General features: G+C 45.3%; 1 protein-coding gene across 3 annotated transcripts in view; it reads right to left on the bottom strand.

Moving 5' to 3' along the window:
- Positions 1 to 16711, bottom strand: part of LOC311497289 (lamin-A-like) — a 29335-nt gene extending 12624 nt beyond the window's left edge. For 2 of the 3 annotated variants that reach the window (XM_084557533.1, XM_084557535.1), the window contains exons 1-2: positions 16567 to 16711; positions 14627 to 15000 (exon numbers count right to left, since the gene is read on the bottom strand). In XM_084557533.1, coding sequence (XP_084413659.1) covers positions 14627 to 14955 — 329 coding nt within the window. In that variant the 5' untranslated portion in view covers positions 14956 to 15000; positions 16567 to 16711. Of the gene's footprint in view, positions 1 to 14626; positions 15001 to 16441 lie in introns of all 3 variants that reach the window. The other variant, XM_084557534.1, reaches the window with a different exon arrangement.
- Between the last annotated feature and the right edge of the window lie 567 nt (positions 16712 to 17278).

Below are 17278 nucleotides of genomic sequence, written 5' to 3'. Positions count from 1 at the left end.
TCTTCATACGCAACAAAAAAAATTTAATAATAATCTGAAAGCACAAGAGAAAGAAAACACCTCACGGCTAAATGGCATGAACAGTAAGAATGTGATGAATGGATTAAATAAATAGTACACTAAATGATAGTCTCCACCTCATAGACTGTAAGAGAAGTGGACGCCATGAACAGCTCCTTTAAAGCGAAGCCAAAGCATGAGGAGCTCCCCCTGGTGGCTGGCTGCAGTGGTGGTTATAAGCCCCGCCCACCTCTATGTTAATGGAGGAACAAACTAAAACGTTAAAGTTTACATCAAATACTTATTTCTGTCATTGTAGGTACTTGTACATGGATCAGCCATAACATTATGACCACCTTCCTAATATTGTGCAGGTGACTAAGCGGAGAATGGACATGGGCCTTCTGAGGGTGTCCTGTTGTTAGTGGGGGGGCCTTTGAGGGGAGGGGCCTCTGGGGATGGCTGTTGCCATCAAGGAGTGTCATTGCTATGGGGTGGGGGTGTCTGGTCCGGTCTAGGTGGGTGCTACATGTCTAAGTAACATCCACACCAATGAATGCCAGGTCCAGAAGTTTCCCAGCAGAACACTGAACTGTCACAAGATGGTTTAAATGTTATTGACTTCTCCTGTCAGTGGTCATAATGTTGTGGCTGATTGTTTTTTTGATGCCACAGAAACGAGATGCGACGTCATGATGATTGACAGTTGCCACTGACAACAGCTCCAATCTTGGGCAGTACTTCAACTCGCAAGACAGCGCTGCCTCCGCCCCCATATCCCCGGGCAACTCGTTGCATCAATGGCAGGAAGCACCACATTGTCCATTTTCCTCTCCAGTCCATAGTGCCCCGCCCCAGTCACTACTATTTTTATTATTTCCAGCTGGAAGTAACAATAAAATGAAATAGGACTTCTTACAACATAAAAAGATAAACAACATCTCTGTGTGACTGTTTCCTGATTGAAGCTGAGTGTGGCGTCTCTGGCCGCCGCCATCTTACTCCCAGCTGATTCAATAACAGTCAAAGAAGCGTGAGTGGAGCTGAGGTGATGTTTATTTCAATAAAGTTTTAACGTCAAGGCCTACGTGGACAGGGCTCATGTCTCAGCCCTGAGGTTGCTGCTTGGTTAGGACGACGTGGTTGTGTTTGGTTTTACAGACGCAACTACAAGTTCTTGGCAGAATCTGTTTAATTTTTTTCACTTGGGGAGGACAAACAGTTTACAAACTAAATAAATTACATCCAGTAGCAGCGAACGGTGTCAAGGACCTCTGAACAAGTCTGAGTAAAAATGGAGGATCAGCACAAACAGCTACTGAGCTCCAGTTTAGTCACAAAACTGGTTTTTATTTCTGTTAAAACTTCACATTGAACTGATATTTCCAGCCTTAAAAATCTGAAAAGTAATTTACGTAGCACTAAGCAGTTTAAGGATTTACATAACACCAGGGCAGAAAAAGATTTTCCGTCTTGAATCGTTTTTTTAAACGCACGCCAGTTCCTGCGTTTTGCACGACAAGTCTCGCGAGACCACGGAGCTAGATTAGCCCACGTGTTACGGAGACTCCAAAACACGACAGAAGCTGCAACAGGACTAAAAAAGCTGACGACAGAGAAGACACGAGAAAGATTAGAAACCAGAGGGAGATGATGGAGGAGACGCCACAAACCTCAGGAACCGATTATTCACACGGGACTAGTTTTACCTGGGACCTCCGGTAATTACTAATAATGTCGAAGGACATCTGTGATCTTCGGCCATGTCTAATTGGTTTTTGTTTGATTTGTGGCTTTTTTCCGCCTCTTATCACTTAAGAATCATGAAGGATGTGCTGTAAATCAAAGTTTAGACAGATGTTAGGCTGCAAAGTGGAGATATCACCCATTTAGACGGATGAAACCATTAAATCAAGCATTAATGTGTTCATCAGTAAAGCTGGGGCTGATTTATATACACTCACAGGTCGTTTGTAGTTTCTTCCTCGGGATCAGTAGTAGAAAAAAAAATATGTTTTTTATTCTCAATTAGAATTTGCAAAGTAACTAAAGCTGTTAAAAAGTGTAAAACGTCCTCTGACATGTAGTGAAGAGGGAAGTAGCAGAGACAGAACTATGGATAGTAGATAAGAGTAAAACACAGAGTTTATTTATCCTGTGTGAATGCAACACATGAAACACACATGTGGTGGGGTCATCTCTGAATCACAGGACGTCCTGAGGTAAATAGGACTAATGATGACTTCAGTTTTAGGTAGTCCAGTTCTGCTCTCTGTACTTTAAATGCCTTTACCCTTAATTTGTGACATTTATACGGTATATTATATTTATTGACTCATTTCATCCTTTTTACACCTACGGAACTCTTCTATTTTGTTTATACACATTCTATATATATATATATATATGTATTTGTACATTTGATGTTTAAGTTGCTGCACCGTAGGCCTTTGAGGGAAGACATTTCAGTCCTCTGGATGTGTTTCACATGTCAGAACTGACAATGAAGCTGACTTTGACTTTGACAAGCAGTTTAGCAGATAAGCCGTCTTGCAACGACAGCTGAAACCAAACAGTCTTGAGGGGTGCAACATGAACACAATGACTGTTATGTTCTAGTCATAAATATTCAACCTGTAGACACGGTGACAGTAAATGACAGCAGTGATCGGTTATTTCAGTGCAGCGTCTGCAGCAAAGAGCCGACGCCTGAGCAGTGTCATGACCGACTGGTCCGTGCTCTGCTCCAACAGGTTTCCTTTCACGCTGACGTCTCCAGGACGCTCTTCCTGGATGAGAGACGCCTGCAGACAACAGACTGACACCAGAGAAACCTCTTCATGTGTGCGGGGGTGTATTTGTGCAAGTTCACAGCTCTAATACTAAGTGTACTAAGTGTGTTGAAGGAGAGCATACGAACCGCTGGGTGCCCCATGCACATGTGTGGTAACGTACACTATTTACATAATCCAGAGTGAGGCTTCCTAACGCAGGCGTTTGGTTTATATAATCCAGGGTGAACGCCGTAATTGGAGAGCCCCAGCATAAATATCCTGACTCCATGTTTACAGTCTGTTCCGTCAGAGACGTGCAGGCTCTCAGCCCCAGGTCAGGACATGTGGAGTTAATATTTACAGCATAAAATCAGCAGGAGAACAAACTCATGTGGGATTAACGCAAAAGAACTAATGCAGACTTTTACATTAAAGTTGCTGAGGAGAGCTCTGCCCCAACGAGGCAGCGTTCGCACGTTTTAGGACTAAAAACTGAAAAAGAAGTGGAATTTATCCAAGAGCTAGTCTTGTTTCCTGACTGTAAACCGCTCGTCTTATTCCCTCCCACACACAAATGACACATGCACCCCAACCAAAAGAAATAAAATAAGTCAAAAAATCATTTTCAGCTTTGATCTAAAAGGAATTTTACGGCCGATCATTTAAAACTGACACATTTTGAGGCGCTGAGACAAAATGGGAGCTACTGGACGGAGACTGGGTGAGATGGGAGAGGGGTGGTCGGGGGGGGGGCGGCGAAATGGAAACAAAAAGGACCAAAAAAAAAAGAGGGAATAATAGAGACAAGAAATCTGAGGAGGAGGAGGAGGAGGAGGAGGAGGAGGAATGTGTTGGCTCGGCTCCCGGGCTTCAAGGATGACTCACAGCTATCTTTGTCCACCCCAGTAACGAGAAACGAACTCCGCCTCGTGGAGCAAAAGAGAGAAAAAGGAGGCCCGTGCACTCTCTCTCTCTCTCCTCCCTCTGTTTTGCTATGCCGTTGCCGCAGCAACCGAGGCTCCGCCGCCACCGCCACCACCACCACCATCGCTTGCCACCGCCGCCAGGGCCTTTCCGAGCATGCACGTTTTTTTTTTTTCTTTGCGGTCGGACGCAATGGAATAAAGCTGCTGTGGACTTTTCTGTGCAGATTTTTTTCTTAATGTCTCAGGACTTAGGGGGAGAGCGTGCTACAAGCCTGAAGGAAAATTATAAGCTACAAACTCCACAAGATATGGAGGATGAATTACTGCAGCCACGCAGCTACAAACGAGTTTCATTGGAAACTAAAATAAAACCTTAACCTAGAGCATTAGAGCAGATGCATGTTGGGTTTGGACGTGTAAAACCACTGGAGCAGGTCTGAGTCAGTAGAAGCTGAATGTGAGTCGTATTAAGAGTCTATAAAGCTCCCTCCGTTGACCTTTACACTAATTGAGCAGCCTCCGCTGTTTTCCTGCTTTGCAAACCAAATCTGTGCTCCAGGTTGCGGAGGGTCAACATTAGTCGGCGTCTCTCTCTCTCCTGCCCTGATCAGGGAGCTCGTATTAAAGCCAAGACATTATCTTAGCGGACCACCAGGTTTAAAAAGGTTAAATCACTCCAGTTACAACAAAACACATGTATTGCTTCAGTCCAGAGCTGCCTTCAGTTATTAACGTAATGTAAACAGCTCTGTGTTTAGTTTTACCACCATAAATAATTAAATCCAGTCATTTGTTTTATTTTTCTCCAACATATGCTGAATCCCTTCACCCTATTATCATCATTATTCCACCAGGCGGTAGCTGTTAACGGAGCTGCAGGGGATTGAGGCACCTACATGCTGACGCCTGGGAGCTGCACACTAACACTGCAGCGGGATGGGGTGTGTGTGGGGGGGGGTCAGCACTTTGCACATGGGCACATCTGCTGAGGCCGTGCAGGGACAATGACGGGGAGGGATAGAGGGAGGGAGGGAGAGTTTTTCTTGCCATTGTGTTTAAAACTCTCAGATATCAGTAACTCATCCCTCGTCCTCTTCCTGTAGTAAGATCCATACGCCGTGTCACTACATAAGCACAGACACACCCATCTGGCAGCCATGTGTGTGGGTGGGGTTTCCCCAATGACTCACTGCATAAACACCGAGCAGAAAGGGTGGGGGAGCGGGGGAGAGAGAGGGGGGTTCTCCCAAATTCCCTATAGAGCGTCTAAAATGTTCCCTCGTCCACTTTTAGCCCAGCTTTCCTCTTTCCACCGCTCACACGCCGGCTATATGCGGAGAGAGGAGCAGGGAAAAGGTGACTCAGAGGAAGGTTGAGGAATAATGGGGCTTCAGTAAATAAGACACAGGGAACCAGAAATAGAAGTGACAGCAGAAAAAACACACCTGCACACACACACACACTGAGGTAAAGGTCGTCATGGTGAAACATAAACGAAGCTGCAGCTAGGCATTACTTTAGTTTAATTGAAAAACTGCAGAGTTTTAGAATCACGTTTTTACATTCGTGCAGGACTTTATAAAAGCAACTAATTAATAAGTACAACTGCGTTAGAGTGATGCTTTGAATTAGTGACGTGTTTATTAATTGAAAACCTGCAGACTTTATTGCATCGTATAGATTTTTACTTTTAAGATTCCCTAATTTAATAACTACAAGGTGTGAGTGTAGTAACTTTCCTGCACAGCGCTGTGTTAAAGGGCATCATGATAAAACACAGAAGCTGCAGCTAATGTCGATTATTTATTTTTTTTAAATTGAAAATCTGCAGACTTTAATGCATAGTAAAGATTTTGCTTTTAGAATTAAACTTGTGCACGACTAATTTAATAACTACAACCAAGTTCTATGATGCAGGCTGCTGCAGCTCATGATGCTTTTAAGAACGGCAGTTATTTAGAAAAGACTTTTTTTTCCTAGACTTGTGTAGTGACTTATCTGAGCAGCTGGAATCACTGGAGTAAAATATCTGCTGGTTATAAACTAATTCAATGACTTTTGCACTAGATAAAAGCAACTTTAAACCTCTTCAAGCATCTCTTAGATGTTCTGCCTAAATGAAAGCAGAGAGGTGCAGGAGAGTTAACCAACATGCACGTGAAGAATCTCAATCATGCGGTGACTCAAACCTCATTCAGACCCGCTGGCACAACTTTTCAGAGCGTTGTGCAACTTTCACACAAAATATTTGATTAAACTAAACATTACAGGCTGGCACATGACCGTGTCCTGAGTTTCCTCTGGGATGAACAGCACAGTAACCAGGATTGTGTGTGTGTGTGGTTCTATGCCTGTGTGTAATAAATCACCAGGAACTGCAGCCTTTGCCCTTGGGCCACCCGTACGCGTCCATCATGTGGAGGACGGGACACAGATCTTAGTGTTTCCAGAGTTAAAGCAGAAGCCGACAGGTTTCAGACGAGCCACACACACTCAGACTCAAGCTTTTGTTTCAGACCGCCACCAAAACCACCTTTTTAAACAGGAAACTATGACCTGCGTCCTTTTCTCTGTCTCATTCATTCATTCATTCATTCCTGTACGAATTTGCATTTGTTAATGCAGTTCCTCAAACTCTGTAAAGAGGCGATAACGTCTGTTAGAAAGTCTACAAAGTGAAAAAGGCAAATGAAACGGGCTGTTGTTCCTCCAGCGTGATTAGTGGATGATTCATCAGAGAGTGAGTCACACAGGCCGCCGCCGCCTGGTCGTTCTGTTGGATTCTACGCCTCTGGTCATTGGTCATGAATCAGATTAGCAGCGATAAAGAGCGGCACCAGGACACAAAGGTTGACACTTTGCCCTTTCGCTTTTCCATTTTTTTTACAGCGTCGTTAAACAACTAAGAGCAAACATGAGCAGAGATAAGGAACGCTGGGGACTGAAACAAGAACTGTTACTATGTTCTGCTGCCTCTTCATTAACACCTTAATCACACTTGACAAACAGGTGGCAGACACACACACACACACACACATATATATACATATAGAAAAATAAATAATCACTCTAATTATCTCCTGAATGAAGATCTCACCAAGCTAAAAATCAGGTTACACTGCATTACATCGATGCTTCTACTTTACTATACAGGTAAATCTGGCTGATGGAGGAAACGTCTGCCAGGAAACGCTGCTCTGCACTTCTTCACCTCCCTTCAACTGGAATTCTCAAGAAAACTCTCTGGTCTTATCACCGCTCTCGTTCAGGCAGCGTGCAGTAACCTCCTTCCACGCTGCTTTTTCCACCAGTTACAATAAAAACTCCAGAGCTGATAATGTTCAGCTTTAAGCTAAATAAAACCCATGTGGAGTTTATGAGCCAGTGCCTGCTCCAGCCCATGAGGGAGAGAGAGAGAGAGATAAAAGGGATTTGGTGCTTGGAGTTTTACCAAGCTGTGGTTGTGGGACGAGCCCGACGACCGGGCGCTCTCACGCAAAGCCGGCAGAGACCGGCGCTGAGCTCAGGAAAAGCAGGAGAGCTCGGCGTGTTTGTAACAGGAAACAGAAGAAGAGATCTGGGTTCTGAGTCGGGACGATTTGCGTAGCGTCAGGTGAGCTGTAAAACGGTGAAAACTTTCACACGCTTTCCTGTGATTGTCTGAACTCTGGCGCTCTGCGCTAGAAAACCACACCCAGCCGCCACACGGTACAAAAACATAAACATGCAAACTGTCCTTCCAAGTTGTTTGCATGTTCATACCAGAAAATAAAATAAAACTACCATCTAGTAATGAAACTGTAAAGTAATTCTCGCACATTAAACACAAACTAACTATGGACCAAAGTACTGTGACTGAAGAGGAACCGTGTCGACTTCCAGTCAGTCTTCAGTCCTAATAAATAAAAGCAGCATCTAATGCACAACATCTGAGGCTGGAAGTTGAAAACAGCTCTTCCACAAACTCTGTGCCCTGTTTAAGATTCTAGAGCCGAGCTGCTGCAAACATTCAGCTCAAGTATCTGTCAGAGAAAATGAGCTTTTGCAGAGATCTGGAACCTTGTTGGGTAACGTGTCCAGGTGGGACGGGCATGGCTGAGGTTACAGTGCAGCCACTTTGTCTACGTCCCGATAGGAAAGCCTCTGAGCAGAGAGAGAACCAGAGAGAGAGGGAGGCTGTGAGGAGTTCCACCATCTTAAAGTGATTTTCCCTGTTCATGTGCTGGTGACTCATCCAGGCAGGGCTTGGCTGGATGTGAAGCCTCTGTGGAAACTCTATTTCTATAAACTCCACTAACACACACACACTAACACACACACACACACACACACACACAAACACTAACACACACACACACACACACACACACACTCAGTGCAGGACTCTGCCAAAACCTCTGTTTGGTTCAGAGTTCTGGTCCGCTGACGTCCAAGATCAACGCTCTCATTACTCGCGCACCAATAAAGCCGAAAGGAGGCGGCGCCATCCTGCAGCCACTCAGCTCGTTTACAGGCCTGCAACCATCTGTTTCCTCTTAGGACCAGGAGAACAAACCAGACCAGTCCACAGACCGTACCCTCACCAGCACCCGCCAACGTTAACCAGAGGACATCTGTGCAAATCTGCGCAAAAGACGAGTGTTGGGTTTGAATCTCAGACAAAACGAGTGATTTGAAGATGCAACCTGAGGCTATTTTACCATGTTCTGCTGGGAAACACAAGGTGTAGATCCCAAACTGATCAAGTATCTGTGGGATGATCCACAGAGGCACCTCCCCTCAAAGACCCCCCACTAACAACACTCTGTTGATCAGACACCACAGGACACCCTCAGAAGGCCCATGTCCATTCTCTGATGAGTCACCACAAGGGAGACCTGCACAATTAGTCATAATGTTATGCCTGATCGGTGTATATTGGAGTCGAGTGGAGCATTATCTACTTATCTCTATTCATCTACTACTTGCTGTTAGCTGGTGTTAATCTTTAACAGAGCAGTGTTGAAATAACCGTTGTCTGGAGTTAATTTAACACCATCAGTGTTGCTGTGGAGATTAATATGAAACTTATTTTATCCGACAACACGCTGGGAAAAACCAGCGAAAGGTGTTTTACGTGGGTCATGAACTTGTATCAGGTATTAATTATGCATTTGATCTTATAGCATCTGCACGGTAGATCCAGTTTAGATCGCTGCAGGCGTGACTCGCTGCCACAGACAATAGGCCTTCGTCACGTAATACGAGCTGAGATCATCGTAGAAGAAACACAGCCAGGAGGACAGAGAAGGAAGAAGTTAATAGTCTCCTGACTAAGTGATCAGACTCTGAGCTTGTGTTTGTGTCTTTAACTTATCCTTTAATTGTCCTGCAACGGGGAAACTGCAGTTCCTGCTCTTTGACCCATTTGTTCCCACAGTGGTGTGTACAGTTGGAGCATTGGGCTGCAGCCTGGGGGTTAGATGCTCGCTCAGGTTCACCTCAGCCATGGGCACGGCAGGAGGGGAACCTGGGACCCCTCTGTCCCAAGCTGCACCTCTAACCACTACTCCACAGCTCCCATCATTTTGGGTAAATGTAACCCTCCAAGGTCTGAATGGATTTTGACGCTGCTTCTAATTACAGCGACTTAATAACAGCACAATCAGTCTAGTATGTGTTAGGGAGGAGGGATTTTATTTCATTTAATTTCATATGGAATCTTCTCTGTCTGCAGCTTCTAAAATGTTCCAATTTACACGGTTTTATTAAGATTATGACAATTTGAAGCATTTTAACACTATTACTTTGTTAATACATAAAAAACACTTTAAATTAATTCAATATTAATAATTATTACCTGCAGATTTTTATTTCCCATGGAATATATCAGGATTTTAGCAATTTTTTTTGCATGTTTAACATATATTAAAAAGTATACATTTAATTAAAATTAAAAAAAAAACTTATCATCTGATCTCTAAAATCAGATATAATAAAATATGATAAATGAGTTGCTGGTATGAAACAGGAAGAAACTTTTTATCTGAACACAGCCGACACCAGCAGCTTGAATGAATCGTCCTCGGGTCACGTTATGGACGGATGTGTACTGCGTTACCGTGGAGACGCGCTGAGAGTTTCCCTCGGGTTAAATGTAGAAGCTTTACTCAGCGCTGTGACTAATATTAGACCACTACTTATCATGACGTCCACCACTTCACCTCGCTCCCCCCCCCCCCGTTCACTACTTAGTTCTCCTTTTTTCCCTCTCAAGAGTGGAGGCTGGCTAAAGGCTGGCTAAATATTTAAATAAAACTTTATCACGTCGGATGCGTTGCTAAGGGCGTCAGCTTTGACTGTGTGACACGCTGCCCGAGGCGAATTTAACTCATCACGATCGAATTATGAGGAAATGTGGCTGATGCACAAAATAAACAACAAGAATTTATCTTGAGGAGAACACGTGTAAATGTAAAGGAAATGATTCCCAATCGAGGAAACGATGCGACGAGTCCACTTCCTGCTGAGCTCTCCGATAGCTGCCGGCCTCACATCACACACAGGACACAAACATGACATCTTTCAGTCTGCGCCTGTGTCGGGACACGTTTCCACAGCTCCTGTTGAATCCTATTTTGAAAGATATCGTACCAACAGGCTTTGTCTACCTGGCGCCACACCCTCAACCACACCCTGCAGACCTGCAGCCACGAGACACTCAATCCTTGCTCTGAGGAAGGGATTGTCTGTTTATTTAAATTTGTTTCTTAGAGTCAGAGCCAGTTTGGCGTTAGGTGTTAGCTTTTAAATTTGCATGCACGCCACAGATAATACTGTTAATACTCTTTATCTGGATGTGGAAGGGGGAGTCTGCTTTATCTTTGTTTGTACAAGAATGTACTCAGTAGTTCCAGTAGAATCTGTGGAAGTGTGTGTTCGATTCTCTTTGTGCTGCAGTGGACGGATAAAGAAAGAGGAATTATGCACTAAAACGTTTTCTCTTTAGAAGAAGAGGCGCCGTGTTCGCATTAACTGGCTTACATGCATGTATGAGCGCATACGCAGGATGAAAGCAGGACATCTACTCGTCCCCCTGAGTAAAGAAGGACTGAAAGAGACGAGCCAGTCGCCCACACAGGATTAAGCATCAGTCAGCAGCACAGCTGGACGTTGGACCGGAGCCCTGTTACAGTGTTAAACTAAAACCCACCAACACGGCTCTGTGGCTCCTGTTTATAAACGCTCATCTTAAATAAGTGGCTCCTGGCTTTAGACTTTACTGCACCACATTCCACACAAACCAGACCGTTTTACCAGTTTTTATGTTTTTGTTTTTCTACAGTTTAGAAGAAGTATTTACAAGTCCAACAGAGCTGCTGAGAGACTGGCTCAGCCTCTGGGGACGAGGGCTGGGGCTGGGGCTGGGGAGGGGGAGCATGTGTTCCTTGTGGTAGTTACGCACACAAAGACGAGTGTGTGAAGAGATGCTGCGTCGCGCCTTTGGGCGAAACAGGTGTGTCCCGTCAACTGTACTGTACTGAAGGCTCCACCTGTTGTTGTGTGTCTGAGAGAAGGTTAAGGGAGATCCAGGCATTTTTAAAATGATCAGATCTGGTTAATTATTTTTATTTATTATGATTCTGCCATAAACTAAAACCAGGTCCCTGCAGCGTCAAAACTACTACTTCTTCTGTTTTTATTGGTGGTTGTCTAGCGTCAGAGCTGCCAAAAACAAAACAAAGAAGAAGAAGAGCAACCAGAGTCATGTGACTAAACAAACGTGTTTGGAAGGACTTTACTCAGTCATTTGTAAATTGTGCAATGTGGATGTTTGGTGAGGTGGTAGTAGTTGATCATCATTCAATACTAGCAACAAACACTGAACGTTTAAAAGAAGAGAAAAGTTTCCTGGAGACAGCGTCAAGGAGAAACATCTTCCAGAGAGGGTTAGGGAGTTTATGGCAGCATTGGATGACCAGAACATTTCTGGAGTAGAGAACACAAGGTACCAGCTACCCTCTCCACACTACATTAACTTTGACTGAAAGATTTATTGGACTGAATCCAGTCCACTCTAGGAGAAGACAAGGAAGACAAGGACAGACTTTAGGACGCTACAGGAGACCAACTCTAGGACATTTAGGATCAGATCAGATCCAGGGGTGAGTCCATATCTGTGACGTAGCTCTCGAGCGTTGCCGTCTGCTGCCACCTGAAGCAAAGAAGCCCCCGTCGGTGTGTATTAATAAAGCCGGCTTCCCGTCACCGAGCCCCGTGAGCCCATCGCTAAGGCCACGAAAAACCTCTGAGTCAACACCCCGTCACACAGCCCGAGCCAAGACTCCCAGAGCAGAGCGCCATGGCAACCAAACATCACAACACGCTGGGAAAAGTCTGACAGATAAAAGGATGGCGCAGGATGAATGGACCGGTTCCTTTCCACCACACACTCACATCAAAAGGTCTGCTTCCTCTGCCAGATAAGGCTGCTTTACCAGAGAAGAAGAAGCAAAAACATGGTGGATTCAGGTAACACGAGGCCTTCCATCCTCACCCATGTGCAGAATGTGCAAACCTACAAAGCTGCAGATTGATGAGCTAAAAGGACACGAGGCAGGAAACAAATGATCCGCACTGAAAAGACACATTTCCTGAAGAATTCCAGATATTTTCATTCATTCAGCAGCAGCAGCCGAAGTCGGACGCGCCCGCTGAGCTCTGTGTGTGCTCACGTTGTTTTACGGTTCAGGTTCAATGTCAACTTTGTGAAAGGAGCACAATGGTACTAATCAGGGGTGGGCACCATGAGAGGCCCCGCTGTAAACACACACTGAAAGTACGCCTCGTGTTTAAGGTTGGTGTTGAACAAAAAGAAAAAATAATAAAACAGAATCAAACAGTCCTACAGCGCTGTGTGGGATCAACCGGTTTGTATTCAGTAGTTTCACTTTCTCAGACCCCCCCTCTCTAACCTGAAGTGCTCCCGTGTGAGCACATTCCTCAGAGGCCGACGGCAGCGGCCTGATCTACAGACATTCACTCACCTGTGAGATTAAATCAGTTTACAACTCCAAGGAAGCCACTCCCTCATCAACAAACCTCCAGGTGTGCTCAAAGGTGACCTTCATGTGACTTTCCTGTAAATGTTAACCTTTAACGTTCAGCAGCGACGCAGGACAGAGAGTTATATTATATTAGAGTTATATTAAAGGTTTGTTCTGGTTTGTAGAGTTTCTATTCCACATTTTAACTTCTGCTAAAATAAAGTATTACCAGTAATTTATGTCTGTTTAATGCTATAAACTGCTTCTGTTTATTACACAAACATCACTCACTTTAAATTATGAGTCCTCTCACACCCTCAGATGAAAACCACTCTGTCAGCACTCATTCATTCTGCCTCAACAGAGCCGGTTGTATGTTAAAGGAGGAGCATGTTTGTCTGGAGGTGTGCCGGTGTGCCATTGCCCCCCCCGTCCCCATCCTACAGGCTCAGGGTGACACAACTCGCACTAATATAACCGCCAGGAATGTCATCTACTGGGCTGGTGTTGGGGCCACATTCCTGGGAGCAAAAAAACATTTAGAGTTGCACCACCTCGGCTGGGTGGGGACCTGACGCAGAGCAGCACAAAAGATGGTAATTATAACTGTCACGACCACATGTTCACATGTTTGGACCACAGCAGGAATGTATTAATATATAGAGATAAATAAAACTAGAACGACTCTGAATAGAGATCAGTGTTTCCCACGAGATTTCTGTGTTTGTCTCAACAAAAGCCACTAATTATGATGCCAATCCCAACTATGCACATATAACACGAGCATAGGTTTTTATCAGTCCGTCTTTAAATTTCCGTAATAACACGAATATTGGATTGCAGTTCATGAGTTCATCTACATGAATACTAAACATGATGCTGCTGAGACGTGGCGTTCTCTGGACAAATGTATGTACGATTAAATAAAGTATCAGCAAAAATATTATGAGACCATGTCGGAGTAAGTTAAGACCCACCGTAGTGTTAACGTTGTGTGGGACCATACCATGACCGTCTTACTTGGCAAGTCTCTGTTACTAATAACACTCAATAAATAAAAGAAAAACCAAGGTGCACAAGAAATCCGTTAAATTAAAAGCTAAAAACCTGAATTTAAAAACCGTTCTGTGCCTTATTCTACAGATATGTGGTTATATTCCTCCAGATTAATAATAATATACGATCTGGCCCTCAACATGAATTTGCAAAGTGCAAAAATTACATAGTAGACCGCAATTTTTCATTGAAAATAGCTGCTAACCCTAATTTATCCAGTGTTTTAGAAAGAAAAGAGGACAATAGACGACGCTGAGAACTAAACAGCCGACACTAATGTGCACAAATTGCTCTTGAAGGACTATCCAGCTGCACATGATTGGTTGAGGACCGCCCCATAAGGAAATCCAAATGAGTACGACCTTTGACCTTACACCACTATATAACATCATCACCATAAACTGTATGTCATAAAACTTTACCTCCCCTTCATGACCTCATTCTCTACCATAACAGAACCGTTTGTCTAAATATTTGTACGACACCACAAGACAAACATCATTCTGAAAATCACAGTGAAACCACTGGGGCACTCCAGAGTTAGTGCCAGATCATTTGCCATATAGAAAGGGAATCCCCCCGTCCCCCTCAACGCAAAGAGCAGAAACCGAAAATAAAACTTATGTCATCAATGCTGCAGCACGGCTGAAAGATTTATGGAGCAGTGCTGCCGCTGGCTTTACTCTGAAGTGAAACTGTTCAAGAGCCAAAATGTTTCCATAAAGAGAGAAAAGATGGAGGCTCTGAATAATAGCTGCACGTCCTTAACAGCTAAATTAATAAATCAAATATAACATGCAGCGTAACTGTAGCCACACCCACTCTCAGTCAAAGCTCCTCCTACCTGGCCTTGAGCTCCTTATGCTCCTCCCTGATCTTGCCCAGCTCCAGCTGCAGGCGTGCTCGCTCCTTGGCCACCTGGTCCAGGGTCTTACGGGCGTCCGCCAGCTCGTTCTCGTAGGCGGCCTTCATGCCCGACAGGTCGCGGCTGACCGAGGACTCGGACTCGGTGATGCGGAGCCGCAGCCCGGCGTTCTCCGCCTCCAGGGAGCGCACCTTGTCGATGTAGACGGCCAGCCGGTCGTTGAGGTTGCACAGGTCCTCCTTCTCCTGCAGCCGGGTGATGCGGGCCGGGGAGACGGCGCTGCGGCGTTTTTGGCTGGGGGTTTCCATGGTGATAGTGGCTCAGCGAGAGGTGCAGACGGGGTGAGTCAGTGGCTGTGGGGGAGGAGGGAAGAAGGTTAATGAGATGTTAAGAATGTGAGGTGACTTCCCTAGAAACAAAATGAAAGTGAATCATAAGAGATCTGACTGGAGGAATGTTCCAGCCTCCATTACTGTCTGGGCAGCATTCAGTCGGCGTGACGATGGATTACAGGATCCTTTTTCCAGAACCACTAAAAGCACAGTTATAAAACTTCTTTCTTCTTTCTTTTTACACTCGGTTCCTGTTTTCTTGAACCACTTCTGATTTTTCTTGGATGCAAAATGGGTCTGTGCCCTTTTCCCGCTTCCAGAGATAACAACCCTCTTCCACACGGATACTCCTGATAACATCCACCTCACCACCCTCTTAACCTCATTTCACTCGCTTCACTTAACTGCTGTAGGCGTATTCATGCCGCTCCGTGAGAACCTTCACCTTCTGTTCGCTCATGGGGCAATTAAACACTTTTATAACTACTCTAATAAAAATATGCAGCTGTAACCGGAGACAGAGACATTTATGAAGACGTTTCCCTCCTTTTCTGCTCTTCGCTGAGTTTTGGGTAAAAATGGAAGCAAACTTAAAACAAAAAGAAGCTTCTAATTGCCTCAAGTCTTTTGAGATCAGTGTGTTCTCTCTGCAGTGATCATTTCTCCACCAAGCAGCAGCACTGAATATAATACCACAGCGTTGACTCATTACATAAACAAATGCTGCAGGATGCCCCGATAAGGGCATACATCCACACTGCGGCTTCTTAGATGTGTGCCAGCGGGAGAGGAGCATTAATTAACTTCAGTTTAGTTCTTATTTCAAAAGAAAGGAAAAGAAAAGAACGTTTTGGAGAACGATTCAAGCTATAAATCCTTTAAATTCAAGAATATAAAATGTGCAGCGGGACAAAATTGACAATAAACCAATGAATTAACTTTCCACAATGGAATCTGCAGCTACTCAGGTGTGATTATTTTCCACTTGAAGCCCCTTCCCACTGAGGCGAGGCGGGAAATCCTGAATCCTACTCCACTTTGGCTCGGCAGTGGGCGGACGTACCAAACTTTGCCATCCATCCCTCGCCGCCCCATTACCAAAAGCGCGCTCGAGGACATGCACGCCCATGTGGGTGGGATACGCGCCCGCGCCCACGCCCACAGGAGCGAAAAAATCCACACACCTCACAAGTACACTCTGGAATAACTGTGAATAAATGAAGAGTCCATTAAACGCTCCAGAGAGTGGACAGGTGCTGTCCGACGTTCCATCCACTCTTTCAAAATGAACTTTTTAAAAGTTACTCCACAGCGCTCCTCCTCGCCCACAAATGAAAATAGCTTCAAACCGCCGCCGCCACCGCCTCAACAAGTCAAACAGGAGACAGCAGTGGTGTCTGTGTAACCACGACAAAGACTCAGAGAGAGACTCAAACGCCCGAGGACACTCTGTGAAGCTTACCGTAGCGCTGTGGTCTGCAGCCGGCTGACAGACTGAGAGCGAGTGCAGCTTTCTAGAAGTTTAACTGCTGCCCTTAAAGAGAGAGAGACCGAGAGAGAGAGAGAGAGAGAGAGAGTGTGTCGTACCCTGGGTGAGCGTAGAGAAGAGGCTCCGTTAAAGAATGCAGTCCTGATCCGTCCTGGCTGGTGGGTGTGTGTGTGTGCGTTTGCCTTTGGCTCGCGCCCCTGAATGCTTTCCTGGCTGTCGCTCACTGCACATGTACCTACTGCTGGAGAGGGAGGAGGCGGGAGCAGCTAGATTCAGGAGGGTGGGGCGGAGAGAGGAGGAGTCCGACTAGACCAGAGTGTGTGTGTGACAGAAGCAGAGGGAGAGGGAGAGAGAGAGAGGGGGAGAGAGAGGGGGAATGTGTGTGAGCAGCAGCTGAGCTCTATCTTTTCCTTTCTCTCACACCGAGTCCTCTCAGACACTCTGACCTCAGCGACTGGTGCAAGTGGTCTGTCAATAAAACGCCGTGACACTGACGATGCAGCACCGCTCCCGGGTGGCCGACACCCCCCGCCCCGACCCCGACTCACTGAAGAATTCCTCCTTAGGCCCACACTTTCTCTCTCTCCGGCTCACGAAAAGAAGAGTTTCTGTTTCTATCTGCATGAGCGGAGCCGAGCTTGGCACAAACACCAGATAATCAAACAAGTCCAAAGTGCACACGAATCACCTCCTGGCAGAGTTCTGGATTTATCCATGGCACAAAAATAAAGCGTCGACAAGCTTATCCAGTGAAGCCGAGGAGGAGAAGTCCCCGAATCTGTCAGGTTAGGTTCCCAGTGGGCGACAGAA

This window comes from Chelon labrosus (genome assembly GCF_963514085.1).
Source record: "Chelon labrosus genome assembly, chromosome: 12".
Taxonomy (NCBI): Eukaryota; Metazoa; Chordata; class Actinopteri; order Mugiliformes; family Mugilidae; genus Chelon; species Chelon labrosus.
This window is presented reverse-complemented; position numbering and strand designations above follow the sequence as displayed.